Source organism: Oncorhynchus nerka, linkage group LG4, assembly GCF_034236695.1.
Source record: "Oncorhynchus nerka isolate Pitt River linkage group LG4, Oner_Uvic_2.0, whole genome shotgun sequence".
In the NCBI taxonomy this organism is placed as follows: Eukaryota; Metazoa; Chordata; class Actinopteri; order Salmoniformes; family Salmonidae; genus Oncorhynchus; species Oncorhynchus nerka.
The window spans coordinates 3,476,731-3,499,460 of NC_088399.1; the positions used below are offsets into that span (position 1 = coordinate 3,476,731).

Genomic DNA, 22,730 nt, shown 5'->3' on the forward strand with positions numbered 1-22,730 from the left:
ATACACTATACACTACACACTATACACTACACACTATACACTATACACTACACACTACACACTATACACTACACACTATACACTACACACTATACACTACACACTACACACTACACACTATACACTACACACTATACACTATACACTACACACTATACACTACACACTATACACTACACACTACACACTATACACTATACACTATACACTATACACTATACACTACACACTATATACACTATACACTACACACTACACACTATACACTACACACTACACACTATACACTACACACTATACACTACACACTATACACTACACACTATACACTACACACTACACACTATACACTATACACTATACACTATACACTACACACTATACACTACACACTATACACTATACACTACACACTATATACACTATACACTACACACTATACACTACACACTATACACTACACACTACACACTATATACACTATACACTACACACTATACACTACACACTATACACTACACACTACACACTACACACTATACACTACACACTATACACTATACACTATACACTATACTATACACTACACACTATATACTACACACACTATACACTATACACTATACACTATACACTATACACTACACACTACACACTATACACTATACAGTACACACTATACACTACACACTATACACTATACACTATACACTATACAGTACACACTATACACTACACACTATACACTATACACTATATACACTACACACTATACACTATATACACTACACACTATATACACTACACACTATATACACTACACACTATATACACTATACACTATACACTACACACTATACACTATACACTATACACTATACACTACACACTATACACTATACACTATACACTACACACTACACACTATACACTACACACTACACACTACACACTATACACTATACACTATACACTATACACTACACACTATACACTATACAGTACACACTATACACTATACACTACACACTATACACTATACACTACACACTATACACTATACACTACACACTATACACTATACACTATACACTACACACTACACACTATACACTATACACTATATACACTATACACTATACACTATATACTATACACTACACACTATACACTACACACTATACACTATACACTACACACTATACACTATACACTACACACTACACACTATACACTATACACTACACACTATATACACTATACACTACACACTATACACTACACACTACACACTACACACTATACACTACACACTACACACTATACACTATACACTACACACTATACACTACACACTATACACTACACACTATATACACTACACACTATATACACTACACACTATATACACTACACACTATATACACTACACACTATATACACTACACACTATATACACTATACACTATACACTATACACTACACACTATACACTATACACTATACACTATACACTACACACTATACACTACACACTATATACACTACACACTATACACTATACACTATACACTACACACTATACACTACACACTACACACTATACACTACACACTATACACTACACACTATACACTATACACTATACACTATACACTATACACTACACACTATACACTACACACTATACACTACACACTATACACTACACACTATACACTATACACTATACACTATACACTATACACACTATACACTACAAACTATATACACTATACACTATATACACTATACACACTATACACTACACACTATACACTATACACTACACACTATACACTATACACACTACAAACTATATACACTATACACTACACACTACACACTATACACTACACACTACACACTATACACTACACACTATACACTATACACACTACAAACTATATACACTATACACTATATACACTATACACACTATACACTATACACTACACACTATACACTATACACTATACACTACACACTATACACTATACACACTACAAACTATATACACTATACACTACACACTACACACTATACACTATACACTACACACTACACACTATACACTACACACTATACACTACACACTATACACTATACACTATACACTATACACTACACACTATACACTACACACTATACACACTATACACTACAAACTATATACACTATACACTATATACACTATACACACTATACACTATACACTACACACTATACACTATACACTACACACTATACACTATACACACTACAAACTATATACACTATACACTACACACTATACACTACACACTACACACTACACACTATACACTACACACTACACACTATACACTACACACTACACACTATACACACTACACACTATACACTATACACTACACACTACACACTATACACTATACACTACACACTATACACTATACACTACATGCTATACACTATACACACTACAAACTATATACACTATACACTACACACTATACACTATACACTATACACTACACACTACACACTATACACTACACACTACACACTACACACTATACACTACACACTATACACTACACACTATACACTACACACTATATACACTACAAACTATATACACTATACACTATACACTATACACTACACACTACACACTATACACTACACACTATACACTATACACTACACACTATATACACTACAAACTATATACACTATACACTATACACTATACACTACACACTACACACTATACACTACACACTATACACTATACACTACACACTATATACACTACAAACTATATACACTATACACTATACACTATACACTACACACTACACACTATACACTACACACTACACACTATACACACTATATACACTACAAACTATATACACTATACACTACACACTATACACTACACACTATACACTACACACTATACACTACACACTATACACACTATATACACTACAAACTATATACACTATACACTATACACTACACACTATACACTACACACTATACACTACACACTATATACACTACAAACTATATACACTATACACTACACACTATACACTACACACTATACACTACACACTATATACACTACAAACTATATACACTATACACTATACACTACACACTATACACTATATACACTATACACTATACACACTATATACACTATACACTATACACTATACACTATACACTATAAACTACACACTACACACTACACACTACACACTATATACACTATACACTACACACTATATACACTATAAACTACACACTACACACTACACACTATATACACTATACACTATACACTATACACTATACACTACACACTATACACTATACACTACACACTATACACTACACACTATATACTATACAGTACACACTATACACTATACACTATATACACTATACACTACACACTATATACACTATAAACTACACACTACACACTATATACACTATACACTACACACTATACACTACACACTACACACTATACACTACACACTACACACTATACACTATACACTACACACTATACACTACACACTATATACACTATACACTACACACTATATACACTATACACTACACACTATATACACTATACACTACACACTACACACTATAAACTACACACTACACACTACACACTACACACTACACACTATATACACTATACACTACACACTATATACACTATACACTACACACTATATACACTACACACTACACACTACACACTACACACTATATACACTATACACTATACACTACACACTATACACTATACACTACACACTATACACTACACACTATATACTATACAGTACACACTATACACTATACACTATACACTATACACTATACACACTACACACTATATACACTATACACTACACACTATATACACTACACACTATACACTATATACACTATACACTATACACTATACACACTACACACTATATACACTATACACTACACACTATATACACTACACACTATACACTATATACTATACACTACACACTACACACTATACACTACAAACTATATACACTATACACTACACACTATACACTATACACTATACATTACACACTACACACTACACACTATATACACTATACACTACACACTATACACTATACACTACACACTATATACACTATACACTACACACTATATACACTATATACACTATACACTATACACTATACACACTACACACTATATACACTATACACTACACACTATATACACTACACACTATACACTATACACTATACACTACACACTATATACACTATACACTATACACACTATACACTACACACTACACACTATACACTATACACTATACACTACACACTACACACTATACACTATACACACTATACACTACACACTATACACTACACACTATACACTACACACTACATACTACACACTATACACTATACACACTATACACTACACACTACACACTATACACTACACACTATACACTATACACTATACACTACACATTATACAATACACACTACACACTATACACTATACACTATACACTACACACTATACAATACACACTACACAATACACAGACACACGCTTGTTCTTCTATTCCATTAAAAATCGTATTGTTCCTAAACCCCAAACCCAACCTTTGTAGATTGCAGGTCCCCACGCGGATGGAAGAACAAAATCCTATTTTCCCTAACCTTAACCCTAACCCTAACCTTAACCTGAAAACCTTAAGCCTAACCCTAAAACTAACCCTAGATCCTAAACCTAACCCCAACACTAGTTCTAACCTTAATCCTAAACCTAATTCTAACCTTAATCCTAAACCTAATTCTAACCTTAATCCTAAACCTAATTCTAACCTTAACCCTAAACCTAATTCTAACCCCAACACTAATTCTAACCTTAATCCTAAACCTAATTCTAACCCCAACACTAATTCTAACCTTAATCCTAAACCTAATTCTAACCCTAAACCTAATTCTAACCTTAACCCTAAACCTAATTCTAACCTTAACCCTAAACCTAATTCTAACCTTAACCCTAAACCCCCTAGATACAGCATTTGACCTTGTGGGGATTAACAACATGTCCCCAGCTGGCCAAATTGTTGTTTGTTTACTACTCTAGTGGGATCTTCTGGTGTTAAGTATAGTTAAACAAACAAACATGGTGACTGTGTGTGTTCCAGACTGGTGAACCAGAGACTGATCGAGGGTCAAAGTCAGGTGGAGGAGCTGCAGAGGAGTCTTCAGGAACAGGGCTCCAAAGCAGACGATGTGAGTACCACTAAAACTGATCTCAGATCAGATTAACTCCCTGATCTCAGATCAGATTAACTCCCTGATCTCAGATCAGATTAACTCCCTGATCTCAGATCAGATTAACTCCCTGATCTCCCACGACTATCAGAGCGCTTATTAAACAAACAGGAAACGACAGAACCCACGACATCCTGTCGTGCTACGGGGGCTGTTAACTTTAGAACCCGATGAGGAGGGCTTGTTCTCGTTGTTTAGAACCCGATGAGGAGGGCTTGTTCTCGTTGTTTAGAACCCGATGAGGAGGGCTTGTTCTCGTTGTTTAGAACCCGATGAGGAGGGCTTGTTCTCGTTGTTTAGAACCCGATGAGGAGGGCTTGTTCTCGTTGTTTAGAACCCGATGAGGACGGCTTGTTCTCGTTGTTTAGAACACGATGAGGAGGGCTTGTTCTCGTTGTTTAGAACACGATGAGGAGGGCTTGTTCTCGTTGTTTAGAACCCGATGAGGAGGGCTTGTTCTCGTTGTTTAGAACCCGATGAGGAGGGCTTGTTCTTGTTGTTTAGAACCCGATGAGGAGGGCTTGTTCTCGTTGTTTAGAACCCGATGAGGAGGGCTTGTTCTCGTTGTTTAGAACCCGATGAGGAGGGCTTGTTCTCGTTGTTTAGAACCCGATGAGGAGGGCTTGTTCTCGTTGTTTAGAACCCGATGAGGACGGCTTGTTCTCGTTGTTTAGAACACGATGAGGAGGGCTTGTTCTCGTTGTTTAGAACACGATGAGGAGGGCTTGTTCTCGTTGTTTAGAACCCGATGAGGAGGGCTTGTTCTCGTTGTTTAGAACCCGATGAGGAGGGCTTGTTCTCGTTGTTTAGAACCCGATGAGGAGGGCTTGTTCTCGTTGTTTAGAACCCGATGAGGAGGGCTTGTTCTCGTTGTTTAGAACCCGATGAGGAGGGCTTGTTCTCGTTGTTTAGAACCCGATGAGGAGGGCTTGTTCTCGTTGTTTAGAACCCGATGAGGAGGGCTTGTTCTCGTTGTTTAGAACCCGATGAGGACGGCTTGTTCTCGTTGTTTAGAACACGATGAGGAGGGCTTGTTCTCGTTGTTTAGAACACGATGAGGAGGGCTTGTTCTCGTTGTTTAGAACCCGATGAGGAGGGCTTGTTCTCGTTGTTTAGAACCCGATGAGGAGGGCTTGTTCTCGTTGTTTAGAACCCGATGAGGAGGGCTTGTTCTCGTTGTTTAGAACCCGATGAGGAGGGCTTGTTCTCGTTGTTTAGAACCCGATGAGGAGGGCTTGTTCTCGTTGTTTAGAACCCGATGAGGACGGCTTGTTCTCGTTGTTTAGAACACGATGAGGACGGCTTGTTCTCGTTGTTTAGAACACGATGAGGACGGCTTGTTCTCGTTGTTTAGAACCCGATGAGGAGGGCTTGTTCTCGTTGTTTAGAACCCGATGAGGAGGGCTTGTTCTCGTTGTTTAGAACCCGATGAGGAGGGCTTGTTCTCGTTGTTTAGAACCCGATGAGGAGGGCTTGTTCTCGTTGTTTAGAACCCGATGAGGAGGGCTTGTTCTCGTTGTTTAGAACCCGATGAGGAGGGCTTGTTCTCGTTGTCACGACGGTTCATTGTCGTTCTCTTACTCTTGCTTTTTTACCTTTACTGATGCAGCAAAATAAAGCAACACGTTACAAATTACTAGTCTGTTTCATTGTCCTCATACGTCAGAACAACTCATAAACTGCCTGGATGTGTTGTCATTTCTCACTAACATTCTAACACTGTGTTGTGGTATGTGTTGTGTGTTCTGTTTGTTGTCTTACTCATGTTGTAGCGTTTGGAAGTCATTGGTTGGTTGTCCTGCCAGCCTATCCTGTTAGGAGGCTAAAGGTCAGGTCATCTGTATAGCGGCTCCTGTCTCTCTCTCCGCCATGACATCGTCAGGAGGAATGATATGTTTGTGACGATGTTAAACGCCCGTTGTCCTGTCTTTCTCTCCTCACTGCATGACTAACCTAACTGAAATGCTTCTCTCTCTCTTTCTGTCTTTCTGTCTCTCTGTCTCTCTGTCTCTCCTCTCCTCTCCTCTCCTCTCCTCTCCTCTCCTCTCCTCTCCTCTCCTCTCCTCTCCTCTCCTCTCCACTCCCTCCTCTCCACTCCACTCCACTCCACTCCTCTCCTCTCCACTCCACTCCTCTCCACTCCTCTCCTCTCCACTCCTCTCCTCTCCTCTCGACTCCTCTCCTCTCCTCTCCTCTCCACTCCTCTCATCTCCACTCCACTCCTCTCATCTCCACTCCACTCCTCTCCTCTCGACTCCTCTCTCTCTCCTCTCCACTCCTCTCATCTCCACTCCACTCCCTCTCATCTCCACTCCACTCCTCTCCACTCCTCTCCACTCCTCTCGACTCCTCTCCTCTCCACTCCACTCCTCTCCACTCCCTCCTCTCCACTCCACTCCTCTCCACTCCTCTCCACTCCTCTCCTCTCGACTCCTCTCCACTCGACTCCTCTCGACTCCTCTCCTCTCCACTCCACTCCTCTCATCTCCACTCCACTCCACTCCTCTCCACTCCTCTCCTCTCCTCTCGACTCCTCTCCTCTCCTCTCCACTCCTCTCATCTCCACTCCACTCCTCTCATCTCCACTCCTCTCCTCTCGACTCCTCTCGACTCCTCTCCACTCGACTCCACTCCACTCCACTCCTCTCCTCTCCTCTCCACTCCACTCCTCTCCACTCCACTCCTCTCCACTCCTCTCCTCTCCACTCCTCTCCTCTCGACTCCTCTCCACTCGACTCCTCTCGACTCCTCTCCACTCGACTCCACTCCACTCCTCTCATCTCCACTCCACTCCACTCCTCTCCTCTCCACTCCTCTCCACTCCTCTCCTCTCCTCTCCACTCCTCTCCTCTCGACTCCACTCCACTCCACTCCTCTCATCTCCACTCCACTCCACTCCTCTCCCCTCCTCTCCTCTCCTCTCCTCTCCTCTCCTCTCCTCTCCTCTCCTCTCCACTCCTCTCCTCCCTCTCCTCTCCTCTCCACTCCTCTCCACTCCTCTCCTCTCCTCTCCTCTCCTCTCCTCTCCTCTCCTCTCCACTCCTCTCCACTCCTCTCCACTCCTCTCCTCTCCTCTGTGTGTCCTGTATTAAATCGTCTCTGTTTTGTCTTTAATTCTGCTTCCCCATTCAGGCGATTGTAAGTATAGCTTGGAGATCGATCCTAGTTTAGACGCCTTTTACTTCGCTGCTCGCTGACAATGTGTAATAGTTTATTAGTGCTTAAATACTTCAGGATTTTGGCAGTGATCCTATTTATTTACTTCCCCAGAGTCAGATTTTTATATTTTTATATAACCTTTATTTCACTAGCCAAGTCAGTCAAAGAACAAATCATTTTTTACAATGTCGGCCTACCCCGGCAAAACCCGGACGACGCTGAGCCAGTTGTACGCCGCTCTATGGGACTCCCAATCACGGCCCGGTTGTGGTACAGCCTGGAATTGAACCAGAGTCTTTAGTGACGCCTCTAGCATTGAGATGCCTTAGACCACGGCGCAACTGGGAAGCCCTGATGGACTCGTGGGTACCGTTTTATGTCTCGGTGTCCAGCAAGAAGGAAGTTAGAGGTAGTTTTGTGAGCCAACGCTAACTAGCGTTAGCGCAATGACTGGAGGTTTATAGGTATCTACTATCATGCTAGCAGATACCCATAGACTTCCAGTCATTGTGCTAATGCTAGTAAGCGATTGCTCTAGTGCTAGTCAGCAACTTCCTTCAAACTGCACGCAGAGACATGAATGTTATCCAGGAGTTCATCGGACTCTGGGGAAGTAGATAACGGCCCTTTTTAAGAAGTGCCTTTGCAATCTACAGTCCCTTCTGGTGGTCAGGATGTAAATCAGTGTGCCTCTAGTCTCTATAGAAGCTTTGTTTCCGAGCTACACTCATGTCATACCACATGAGTTAACTGCTTCATCTGTACATTCATGGGCTTTTTTTTTATTTTTTAGAAATGTAAGGAAAATACATTATAATATATATATATTATCCAGGACTCTTTCATTGTCTTCACGGTAAATCTAAACCTGGAAATCAATATGATAACATCAAAAATGTCGCAACGTAATTCCAAGCCATCCAATGTGATGAGATGTAATTTATGTCAATGTGTTTATCTCGTTGTGAATCAGAAAAGGGGAACATTCACCAACCCATAGGCCTACATGATATCATTACTGCTTTACAATGCCCTACAAATTACTACAACCAACATTGTTTTTTTTTAATTGTTTTTTTTTTTAAAGTCAATCATTCTGAAGAAGAAAAATGATGCTCACATGTAAGTAGCGTTTTTATCTATTGTGAAATGTTATTATTATTATTATTTTTTTGTTAAATTAAGATTGGACGTTTGAAAGTTTGGTCAGATCGATTGAAGATAATGCTTGTTTGTGACATCCTGGCTGATTGTGGCGTTTCCTGACTGTCTGTTGCTGATGTTGTTGTGGTCTCTAAAAGGGAGAAATTACGGGAAGTGAACAGTGAACTGCAGAAGAAGTGTGCGCACATCGATGACTTGGAGCCCAAGTACACCTCTAGTTGTAAGTTATTCATTTATTACTTCTCATTGAACTTGTTCATTTAACATATATAATAATAATAAACGATAGTAGAAGACCAATAGAACTCTAGTTTAAGACCAATAGAACTCTAGTTTAAGACCAATAGAACTCTAGTTTAAGACCAATAGAACTCTAGTTTAAGACCAATAGAACTCTAGTTTAAGACCAATAGAACTCTAGTTTAAGACCAATAGAACTCTAGTTTAAGACCAATAGAACTCTAGTAGAAGACCAATAGAACTCTAGTAGAAGACCAATAGAACTCTCTAGTAGAAGACCAATAGAACTCTCTAGTAGAAGACCAATAGAACTCTCTAGTAGAAGACCAATAGAACTCTCTAGTAGAAGACCAATATAACTCTCTAGTAGAAGACCAATAGAACTCTCTAGTAGAAGACCAATAGAACTCTCTAGTAGAAGACCAATATAACTCTCTAGTAGAAGACCAATAGAACTCTAGTTTAAGACCAATATAACTCTCTAGTAGAAAACCAATAGAACTCTGAACTGTAGTTGAAGACCAATAGAACTCTCTAGTAGAAGACCAATTGAACGCTCTAGTAGAAGACCATTAGAACGCGGCAGTAGAAGACCAATAGAACTCTCTAGTAGAAGACCAATAGAACTCTCTAGTAGAAGACCAATATAACTCTAGTTTAAGACCAATAGAACTCTCTAGTAGAAGACCAATATAACTCTAGTTTAAGACCAATAGAACTCTCTAGTAGAAAACCAATAGAACTCTAGTTTAAGACCAATAGAACTCTCTAGTTTAAGACCAATAGAACTCTCTAGTTTAAGACCAATCGAACTCTCTAGTAGAAGACCAATAGAACTCTAGTTTAAGACCAATATAACTCTCTAGTAGAAAACCAATAGAACTCTAAACTGTAGTAGAAGACCAATAGAACTCTCTAGTAGAAGACCAATTGAACGCTCTAGTAGAAGACCATTAGAACGCGGCAGTAGAAGACCAATAGAACTCTGTAGTAGAAGACCAATAGAACTCTGTAGTAGAAGACCAATAGAACTCTAGTTACCTAGGATAGGATAAAGTAATCCCTCTCACCCCCCCTTAAAAGATTTAGATGCACTACTGTTCCACTGGATGTCATAAGGTGAATGCACCAATTTGTAAGTCGCTCTGGATAAGAGCGTCTGCTAAATGACTTAAATGTAATGTAAATGTAGTGGAAGACCAATAGAACTCTAGTAGAAGACCAATTGAACGCTGTAGTAGAAGACCATTAGAACGCGGCAGTAGAAGACCAATAGAACTCTAGTAGAAGACCAATAGAACTCTAAACTGTAGTGGAAGACCAATAGAACTATAGTAGAAGACCAATAGAACTCTAGTAGAAGACATATAGAACTCTAAACTGTAGTAGAAGACCAATAGAACTCTAGTAGAAGACCAATAGAACTCTAAACTCTAGTAGAAGACCAATAGAACTCTCTAGTAGAAGACCAATAGAACTCTCTAGTAGAAGACCAATAGAACTCTCTAGTAGAAGACCAATAAAACTCTCTAGTAGAAGACCAATAAAACTCTCTAGTAGAAGACCAATAAAACTCTAGTAGAAGACCAATAAAACTCTAGTAGAAGACCAATAGAACTCTCTAGTAGAAGACCAATAGAATTCTCTAGTAGAAGACCAATAGAACTCTAGTTTAAGCGCAATAGAACTCTAGTTTAAGAGCAATAGAACTCTAGTAGAAGACCAATAGAACTCTCTAGTAGAAGACCAATAGAACTCTAGTAGAAGACCAATTGAACGCGGTAGTAGAAGACCATTAGAATGCGGCAGTAGAAGACCAATAGAACTCTAGTAGAAGACCAATAGAACTCTAGTAGAAGACCAATAGAACTCTAGTAGAAGACCAATAGCACTCTAGTAGAAGACCAATAGCACTCTAGTAGAAGACCAATAGAACTCTAGTAGAAGACCAATAGAACTCTAAACTCTAGTAGAAGACCAATAGAACTCTCTAGTAGAAGATCAATAGAACTCTCTAGTAGAAGACCAATAGAACTCTAGTAGAAGACCAATAGAACTCTAGTAGAAGACCAATAGAACTCTAGTAGAAGACCAATAGCACTCTAGTAGAAGACCAATAGCACTCTAGTAGAAGACCAATAGAACTCTAGTAGAAGACCAATAGAACTCTAGTAGAAGACCAATAGAACTCTAGTAGAAGACCAATAGAACTCTAGCAGAAGACCAATAGAACTCTCTAACAGAAGACCAATAGAACTCTAGTAGAAGACCATTAGAACGTGGTAGTAGAAGACCATTAGAACGCGGCAGTAGAAGAACAATAGAACGCGGCAGTAGAAGAACAATAGAACGCGGCAGTAGAAGAACAATAGAACGCGGCAGTAGAAGAACAATAGAACGCGGCAGTAGAAGAACAATAGAACTGTAGTAGAAGACCAATAGAACTCTAAACTCTAGTAGAAGACCAATAGAACTCTAGTAGAAGACCAATAGAACTCTAGTAGAAGACCAATAGAACTCTAGTAGAAGACCAATAGAACTCTAGTAGAAGACCAATAGAACTCTAAACTCTAGTAGAAGGCCAATAGAACTCTAGTAGAAGGCCAATAGAACTCTAGTAGAAGGCCAATAGAACTCTAGTAGAAGGCCAATAGAACTCTAGTAGAAGGCCAATAGAACTCTAGTAGAAGGCCAATAGAACTCTAGTAGAAGACCAATATAACTCCAGTAGAAGACCAATAGAACTCTAAACTCTAGTAGAAGACCAATAGAACTCTAAACTATAGTAGAAGGCCAATAGAACTCTAGTAGAAGACCAATAGAACTCCAGTAGAAGACCAATAGAACTCTAAACTCTAGTAGACCAATAGAACTCTAAACTCTAGTAGAAGACCAATAGAACTCTTAACTCTAGTAGAAGACCAATAGAACTCTAGTAGAAGACCAATAGAACTCTAGTAGAAGACCAATAGAACTCTAGTAGAAGACCAATAGAACTCTAGTAGAAGACCAATAGAACTCTAAACTATAGCAACATATACCAACATACACCACATCATAGATCATATTAAGTGAAATACACTTTTAAGAAGTGATTATTGAGCTCTGACTTAAAGGCATTGAGTTCATTCCAGGACCCATTGTTTTTAAGCATGTCTTTAGAGTCCCAAACAGTCTTTGATTATTTGACCAGAGTGACAGTGAAGACTGTTTCGGCCTGAGGAGTTCACTGAGGTATTGGGGACCAGAGGCATTGAGAGTTTTGAAGACTAACAGGAAGTTGATTCTGAATATGGTGGGTAGCCAGTGGAGATAGGCTCGAAGGGGCGTGATGTGGTTAGACCTCCGGGTTCCTGTGAGGACCCTGGCAGCGCTGTTCTGCACAAGCTGTTGTTGAGTTGCTGGAGATTGTTTGACATCCAGACCTTGATGTCATCCAGACAGCTGGTGAGGGTGTTAATGGACGAGAGGAAGTGCAGGGTGGTTTTTATGTAGATCTGTTTGTCGTCAGCGTAGCAGTGGAAATGGATGCTGTGTTAAATGATTAGGAGACCAAGGGGGAACGTGACGATTCCACGTATGTGGAGAATCTTCCACAGTCCTCTGTCGTAGCAGCATTGATGGGTGACTCAGCCGGTTTGAGTAGGTATGTAATGGTGGAAAAGAGGTCGCATGGGTTTCGTCGGTGGTTGTCTATTAGGTTTCAGTAGCAGGTGGACCCGGTGTAACATCAGGTTTCAGTAGTAGGTGGACCCGGTGTAACATCAGGTTTCAGTAGTAGGTGGACCCGGTGTAACATCAGGTTTCAGTCGTAGGTGGATCTTGTGGATTGTTAGGTTTCAGTAGCAGGTGGACCCTGTGGATGATTAGGTTTCAGTAGCAGGTGGACCCTGTGGATGATTAGGTTTCAGTAGCAGGTGGACCCTGTGGATGATTAGGTTTCAGTAGCAGGTGGACCCTGTGGATGATTAGGTTTCAGTAGCAGGTGGATCTTGTGGATTGTTAGGTTTCAGTCGCAGGTGGACCCGGTGTAACATCAGGTTTCAGTAGCAGGTGGACCTGGTGTAACATCAGGTTTCAGTAGTAGGTGGACCCTGTGGATGATTAGGTTTCAGTAGCAGGTGGACCCTGTGGATTGTTAGGTTTCAGTAGCAGGTGGACCTGGTGTAACATCAGGTTTCAGTAGTAGGTGGACCCTGTGGATGATTAGGTTTCAGTAGCAGGTGGACCCTGTGGATGATTAGGTTTCAGTAGCAGGTGGACCCTATGGATTGTTAGGTTTCAGTAGTAGGTGGACCTGGTGTAACATCAGGTTTCAGTAGCAGGTGGACCCTGTGGATTGCTAGTTTTCAGTAGTAGGTGGACCCGGTGTAACATCAGGTTTCAGTAGCAGGTGGACCCGGTGTAACATCAGGTTTCAGTAGCAGGTGGACCCGGTGTAACATCAGGTTTCAGTAGCAGGTGGACCCTGTGGATTGCTAGGTTTCAGTAGTAGGTGGACCCGGTGTAACATCAGGTTTCAGTAGCAGGTGGACCTGGTGTAACATCAGGTTTCAGTAGCAGGTGGACCCGGTGTAACATCAGGTTTCAGTAGCAGGTGGACCCGGTGTAACATCAGGTTTCAGTAGCAGGTGGACCCGGTGTAACATCAGGTTTCAGTGAGGTCAGAGATGACAAGCTCGCCTGTGATGACAAGGTCTAATGTATGATTGTGGGTGAGAACAAATATATAAAAATGTGGATTTTCGCAGATGCTTTTATCCCAAGTTTACTTAGCTGTACGTTCTCAACTCCTTTCCTTTCATTTCTATGAACTGTGTGTAACTCTTTGGTGTGTTGTTTTCTCTCTCTTTCCAGCCCAGAAAGTAGAGGAACTGGAAGAGGCGTTAAAGAAGAAGGATGAAGACATGAAGCAAATGGAGGACAGATATAAGAAGTACCTGGAGAAGGCGAAGAGTGTTATCCGGACCCTGGACCCTAAGCAGAACCAGGGCTCGGCACCAGAGGTCCAGACCCTGAAGAACCAGCTGCAGGAGAGGGAAAGGATGCTGCACTCTCTGGAGGTACCAGGGGCTGGGTTATGGTTTAAGGGTTAGGATGTAGGAGGAAGGGTTAGGTTTGGGGATGGAGGAGGGGGTTAGGGTTAGGGTGGGGATGGAGGAGGGGTTAGGGTTGGGGATGGAGGAGGGGTTAGGTTTGGGGAGGAGATGGAGGAGGGGGTTGGGGGGGATGGGATGGAGGAGTGGTTAGGGTTGGGGATGGAGGAGGGGTTGGGGATGGAGGAGGAGGGGTTGGGGAGTGGATGGAGGAGGGGTTAGGATGGAGGAGGAAGGGTTAGGTTTGGGGATGGAGGAGGAGGGGTTGGGGAGTGGATGGAGGAGGGGTTAGGATGGAGGAGGAAGTGTTAGGTTTGGGGATGGAGGAGGGGTTAGGCTTGGGGAAGGGATGGAGGAGGGGTGGGGTTGGGATGGAGGAGGGGTTAGGGTTGGGGATGGGATGGAGGAGGGGTTATGGTTGGGGAGGGGAGTGGATGGAGGAGGAGGGGTTGGGGAGTGGATGGAGGAGGGGTTAGGATGGAGGAGGAAGGGTTAGGTTTGGGGATGGAGGAGGAGGTTGGGGTTGGGGATGGGATGGAGGAGGGGTTAGGGTTGGGGAGGGGATGGAGGAGGAGGGGTTAGGGTTGGGGATGGAGGTGGGGTTAGGGTTGGGGATGGAGGAGGGGTTGGGGAGTAGTTTACTAACCAACTGTTCCTCTGTTGATCTCCCGCTACAGAAAGACTACGACAAGACCAAGGCTCAGAGAGACCAGGAGGAGAAACTCATAGTGTCTGCCTGGTACAACATGGTCAGTGTTATATTGTACCAGCACTGTATTACATGTTAGTCATCGTACTCTAACTCATCGGGTTGCTGTTTCCTCAATATACATACTACCGTTCTCCACACTCTCGTGCTACGAGTGCATTGTCCCAGGACATTCTCTTGATTACGAGAGTCTGGAGAACGCATTAAACATTACATTAGAGAAGCACTCCCCCTACTGTATTACCTCACGCTGAGCAGCACTCCGCCTACTGTATTACCTCACGCTGAGCAGCACTCCCCCTACTGTATTACCTCACGCTGAGCAGCACTCCCCCTACTGTATTACCTCACGCTGCACCTCCCCCTACTGTATTACCTCACACTGAGCAGCACTCCCCCTACTGTATTACCTCACGCTGAGCAGCACTCCCCCTACTGTATTACCTCACACTGAGCAGCACTCCCCCTACTGTATTACGTCATGCTGAGCAGCACTCCCCCTACTGTATTACCTCACACTGAGCAGCACTCCCCCTACTGTATTACCTCCCGCTGAGCAGCACTCCCCCTACTGTATTACCTCACGCCGAGCAGCACTCCCCCTACTGTATTACCTCACGCTGAGCAGCACTCCCCCTACTGTATTACCTCACACTGAGCAGCACTCCCCCTACTGTATTACCTCACGCTGAGCAGCACTCCCCCTACTGTATTACCTCAGCACTCCCCCTACTGTATTACCTCATGCTGAGCAGCACTCCCCCTACTGTATGACCTCATGCTGAGCAGCACTCCCCCTACTGTATTACCTCATGCTGAGCAGCACTCCTCCTACTGTATTACCTCACACTGAGCAGCACTCCCCCTACTGTATTACCTCAGCACTCCCCCTACTGTATTACCTCATGCTGAGCAGCACCCCTACTGTATTACCTCACGCTGAGCAGCACTCCCCTACTGTATTACCTCACGCTGAGCAGCACTCCCCTACTGTATTACCTCATGCTGAGCAGCACTCCCCCTACTGTATTACCTCATGCTGAGCAGCACTCCCCCTACTGTATTACCTCACGCTGAGCAGCACTCCCCCTACTGTATTACCTCATGCTGCATCTCCCCCTACTGTATTACCTCACGCTGAGCAGCACTCCCCCTACTGTATTACCTCACGCTGAGCAGCACTCCCCCTACTGTATTACCTCACGCTGAGCAGCACTCCCCCTACTGTATTACCTCACGCTGAGCAGCACTCCCCCTACTGTATTACCTCATGCTGAGCAGCACTCCCCCTACTGTATTACCTCAGCACTCCCCCTACTGTATTGCCTCATGCTGAGCAGCACTCCCCCTACTGTATTACCTCATGCTGAGCAGCACTCCCCTAGTGTATTACCTCAGCACTCCCCTACTGTATTACCTCATGCTGAGCAGCACTCCCCCTACTGTATTACCTCACGCTGAGCAGCACTCCCCTACTGTATTACCTCACGCTGAGCAGCACTCCCCTACTGTATTACCTCACGCTGAGCAGCACTCCCCTACTGTATTACCTCATGCTGAGCAGCACTCCCCTACTGTATTACCTCAGCACTCCCCTTCTGTATTACCTCACGCTGAGCAGCACTCCCCTACTGTATTACCTCAGCACTCCCCCTACTGTATTACCTCACGCTGAGCAGCACTCCCCCTACTATATTACATCACGCTGAGCAGCACTCCCCCTACTGTATTACCTCACGCTGAGCAGCACTCCCCCTACTGTATTACCTCACGCTGAGCAGCACTCCCCCTACTGTATTACCTCATGCTGAGCAGCACTCCCTCTACTGTATTACCTCACGCTGCTCCCCCTACTGTATTACCTCACGCTGCACCTCCCCTACTGTATTACCTCACGCTGCTCCCCCTACTGTATTACCTCACGCTGCACCTCCCCTACTGTATTACCTCAGCACTCCCCCTACTGTATTACCTCATGCTGAGCAGCACTCCCCCTACTGTATTACCTCATGCTGAGCAGCACTCCCTCTACTGTATTACCTCACACTGAGCAGCACTCCCCCTACTGTATTACCTCACACTGAGCAGCACTCCCCCTACTGTATTACCTCATGCTGAGCTGCACTCCCACTACTGTATTACCTCATGCTGAGCAGCACTCCCCCTACTGTATTACCTCATGCTGAGCTGCACTCCCCCTACTGTATTACCTCACGCTGAGCAGCACTCCCCCTACTGTATTACGTCATGCTGAGCTGCACTCCCCCTACTGTATTACGTCATGCTGAGCTGCACTCCCCCTACTGTATTACCTCATGCTGAGCAGCACTCCCCCTACTGTATTACCTCACGCTGAGCAGCACTCCCCTACTGTATTACCTCCCACTCCCCCTACTGTATTACCTCACGCTGAGCAGCACTCCCCCTACTGTATTACCTCATGCTGAGCTGCACTCCCCCTACTGTATTACCTCACGCTGAGCAGCACTCCCCCTACTGTATTACCTCACGCTGAGCAGCACTCCCCCTACTGTATTACCTCAGCACTCCCCCTACTGTATTACCTCATGCTGAGCTGCACTCCCCCTACTGTATTACCTCATGCTGAGCAGCACTCCCCCTACTGTATTACCTCAGCACTCCCCCTACTGTATTACCTCACGCTGAGCAGCACTCCCCCTACTGTATTACCTCACGCTGAGCAGCACTCCCCCTACTGTATTACCTCACGCTGAGCAGCACTCCCCTACTGTATTACCTCACGCTGAGCAGCACTCCCCTACTGTATTACCTCACGCTGAGCAGCACTCCCCTACTGTATTACCTCACGCTGAGCAGCACTCCCCTACTGTATTACCTCACGCTGAGCAGCACTCCCCTACTGTATTACCTCACGCTGCTCCTCCCCTACTGTATTACCTCACGCTGAGCAGCACTCCCCTACTGTATTACCTCACGCTGAGCAGCACTCCCCCTACTGTATTACCTCACGCTGAGCAGCACTCCCTCTACTGTATTACCTCACGCTGAGCAGCACTCCCCCTACTGTATTACCTCACGCTGAGCAGCACTCCCCGTACTGTATTACCTCACGCTGCACCTCCCCCTAGTGTATTACCTCAGCACTCCCCCTACTGTATTACCTCACGCTGAGCAGCACTCCCCTACTGTATTACCTCACGCTGAGCCTCCCCTACTGTATTACCTCACGCTGCTCCTCCCCCTACTGTATTACCTCACGCTGCTCCTCCCCTACTGTATTACCTCACGCTGAGCAGCACTCCCCTACTGTATTACCTCACGCTGAGCAGCACTCCCCTACTGTATTACCTCATGCTGAGCAGCACTCCCTACTGTATTACCTCAGCACTCCCCCTACTGTATTACCTCACGCTGAGCAGCACTCCCCTACTGTATTACCTCATGCTGAGCAGCACTCCCCTACTGTATTACCTCATGCTGAGCAGCACTCCCCTACTGTATTACCTCACGCTGCACCTCCCCTAGTGTATTACCTCAGCACTCCCCCTACTGTATTACCTCATGCTGAGCAGCACTCCCCCTACTGTATTACCTCATGCTGCATCTCCCCCTACTGTATTACCTCACGCTGCTCCTCCCCCTACTGTATTACCTCACGCTGAGCAGCACTCCCCTACTGTATTACCTCACGCTGAGCAGCACTCCCCCTACTGTATTACCTCATGTTGAGCAGCACCCCTACTGTATTACCTCACGCTGAGCAGCACTCCCCTACTGTATTACCTCACACTGAGCAGCACTCCCCTACTGTATTACCTCACGCTGAGCAGCACTCCCCTACTGTATTACCTCAGGCTGCACCTCCTCCCCTACTGTATTACTTCACGCTGAGCAGCACTCCCCTCTACTGTATTACCTCACGCTGAGGAGCACTCCCCTACTGTATTACCTCACGCTGAGCAGCACTCCCCTACTGTATTACCTCATGCTGAGCAGCACTCCCCCTACTGTATTACCTCTGCACAGCACCCCCTACTGTATTACCTCACACTGAGCAGCACTCCCCCTACTGTATTACCTCATGCTGAGCAGCACTCCCCTACTGTATTACCTCAGCACTCCCCTACTGTATTACCTCATGCTGAGCAGCACTCCCCTACTGTATTACCTCATGCTGAGCAGCACTCCCCCTACTGTATTACCTCAGCACTCCCCTACTGTATTACCTCACGCTGAGCAGCACTCCCCTACTGTATTACCTCACGCTGAGCAGCACTCCCCCTACTGTATTACCTCACGCTGAGCAGCACTCCCCCTACTGTATTACCTCATGCTGAGCAGCACTCCCTCTACTGTATTACCTCACGCTGCTCCTCCCCCTACTGTATTACCTCACACTGAGCAGCACTCCCCCTACTGTATTACGTCATGCTGAGCAGCACTCCCCCTACTGTATTACCTCATGCTGAGCAGCACTCCCCCTACTGTATTACCTCATGCTGCTCCTCCCCCTACTGTATTACCTCACGCTGCTCCTCCCCCTACTGTATTACCTCACGCTGAGCAGCACTCCCCCTACTGTATTACCTCACGCTGAGCAGCACTCCCCCTACTGTATTACCTCACGCTGAGCAGCACTCCCTCTACTGTATTACCTCACGCTGAGCAGCACTCCCCCTACTGTATTACCTCACGCTGAGCAGCACTCCCCGTACTGTATTACCTCACGCTGCACCTCCCCCTAGTGTATTACCTCAGCACTCCCCCTACTGTATTACCTCACGCTGAGCAGCACTCCCCTACTGTATTACCTCACGCTGCTCCTCCCCTACTGTATTACCTCACGCTGCTCCTCCCCTACTGTATTACCTCACGCTGCTCCTCCCCTACTGTATTACCTCACGCTGCTCCTCCCCCTACTGTATTACCTCACGCTGAGCAGCACTCCCCTACTGTATTACCTCACGCTGAGCAGCACTCCCCCTACTGTATTACCTCATGCTGAGCAGCACTCCCCCTACTGTATTACCTCATGCTGAGCAGCACTCCCTCTACTGTATTACCTCACACTGAGCAGCACTCCCCCTACTGTATTACCTCACACTGAGCAGCACTCCCCCTACTATATTACCTCATGCTGAGCTGCACTCCCACTACTGTATTACCTCATGCTGAGCAGCACTCCCCCTACTGTATTACCTCATGCTGAGCTGCACTCCCCCTACTGTATTACCTCACGCTGAGCAGCACTCCCCCTACTGTATTACGTCATGCTGAGCTGCACTCCCCCTACTGTATTACGTCATGCTGAGCTGCACTCCCCCTACTGTATTACCTCATGCTGAGCAGCACTCCCCCTACTGTATTACCTCACGCTGAGCAGCACTCCCCTACTGTATTACCTCCCACTCCCCCTACTGTATTACCTCACGCTGAGCAGCACTCCCCCTACTGTATTACCTCATGCTGAGCTGCACTCCCTACTGTATTACCTCACGCTGAGCAGCACTCCCCTACTGTATTACCTCACGCTGAGCAGCACTCCCCTACTGTATTACCTCAGCACTCCCCTACTGTATTACCTCATGCTGAGCTGCACTCCCCTACTGTATTACCTCATGCTGAGCAGCACTCCCCCTACTGTATTACCTCAGCACTCCCCTACTGTATTACCTCACGCTGAGCAGCACTCCCCTACTGTATTACCTCACGCTGAGCAGCACTCCCCTACTGTATTACGTCATGCTGAGCAGCACTCCCCTACTGTATTACCTCATGCTGAGCAGCACTCCCCTACTGTATTACCTCATGCTGCTCCTCCCCCTACTGTATTACCTCACGCTGCTCCTCCCCTACTGTATTACCTCACGCTGAGCAGCACTCCCCTACTGTATTACCTCACGCTGAGCAGCACTCCCCTACTGTATTACCTCACGCTGAGCAGCACTCCTCTACTGTATTACCTCACGCTGAGCAGCACTCCCTACTGTATTACCTCACGCTGAGCAGCACTCCCCCTACTGTATTACCTCACGCTGAGCAGCACTCCCCTACTGTATTACCTCAGCACTCCCCTACTGTATTACCTCATGCTGAGCTGCACTCCCCTACTGTATTACCTCATGCTGAGCAGCACTCCCCCTACTGTATTACCTCAGCACTCCCCTACTGTATTACCTCACGCTGAGCAGCACTCCCCTACTGTATTACCTCACGCTGAGCAGCACTCCCCCTACTGTATTACGTCATGCTGAGCAGCACTCCCCTACTGTATTACCTCATGCTGAGCAGCACTCCCCTACTGTATTACCTCATGCTGCTCCTCCCCTACTGTATTACCTCACGCTGCTCCTCCCCTACTGTATTACCTCACACTGAGCAGCACTCCCCTACTGTATTACGTCATGCTGAGCAGCACTCCCCTACTGTATTACCTCATGCTGAGCAGCACTCCCCTACTGTATTACCTCATGCTGCTCCTCCCCTACTGTATTACCTCACGCTGCTCCTCCCCTACTGTATTACCTCACGCTGAGCAGCACTCCCCTACTGTATTACCTCACGCTGAGCAGCACTCCCCTACTGTATTACCTCACGCTGAGCAGCACTCCTCTACTGTATTACCTCACGCTGAGCAGCACTCCCCTACTGTATTACCTCACGCTGAGCAGCACTCCCGTACTGTATTACCTCACGCTGCACCTCCCCTAGTGTATTACCTCAGCACTCCCCTACTGTATTACCTCACGCTGAGCAGCACTCCCCTACTGTATTACCTCACGCTGCTCCTCCCCCTACTGTATTACCTCACGCTGCTCCTCCCCTACTGTATTACCTCACGCTGCTCCTCCCCTACTGTATTACCTCACGCTGCTCCTCCCCTACTGTATTACCTCACGCTGAGCAGCACTCCCCCTACTGTATTACCTCACGCTGAGCAGCACTCCCCTACTG

The 22,730-nt window shown here is 45.1% G+C and overlaps 1 protein-coding gene across 4 annotated transcripts in view; it reads left to right on the forward strand.

Moving 5' to 3' along the window:
• LOC115127173 (protein Hook homolog 3-like) overlaps positions 1-22,730 on the forward strand; it is a 91,936-nt gene that overhangs the window by 51,837 nt on the left and 17,369 nt on the right. For all 4 annotated transcript variants that reach the window (XR_010463727.1, XR_010463728.1, XM_065017150.1 and 1 more), the window contains exons 15-19: positions 5,297-5,384; positions 9,673-9,707; positions 9,887-9,969; positions 14,847-15,052; positions 15,763-15,834. Coding sequence is in view for 2 of the 4 variants with exons in the window: in XM_065017150.1 (XP_064873222.1) it covers positions 5,297-5,384; positions 9,673-9,707; positions 9,887-9,969; positions 14,847-15,052; positions 15,763-15,834 (484 nt within the window). In the remaining 2 variants the exon portion in view is untranslated. The remainder of the gene's footprint in view (positions 1-5,296; positions 5,385-9,672; positions 9,708-9,886; positions 9,970-14,846; positions 15,053-15,762; positions 15,835-22,730) is intronic.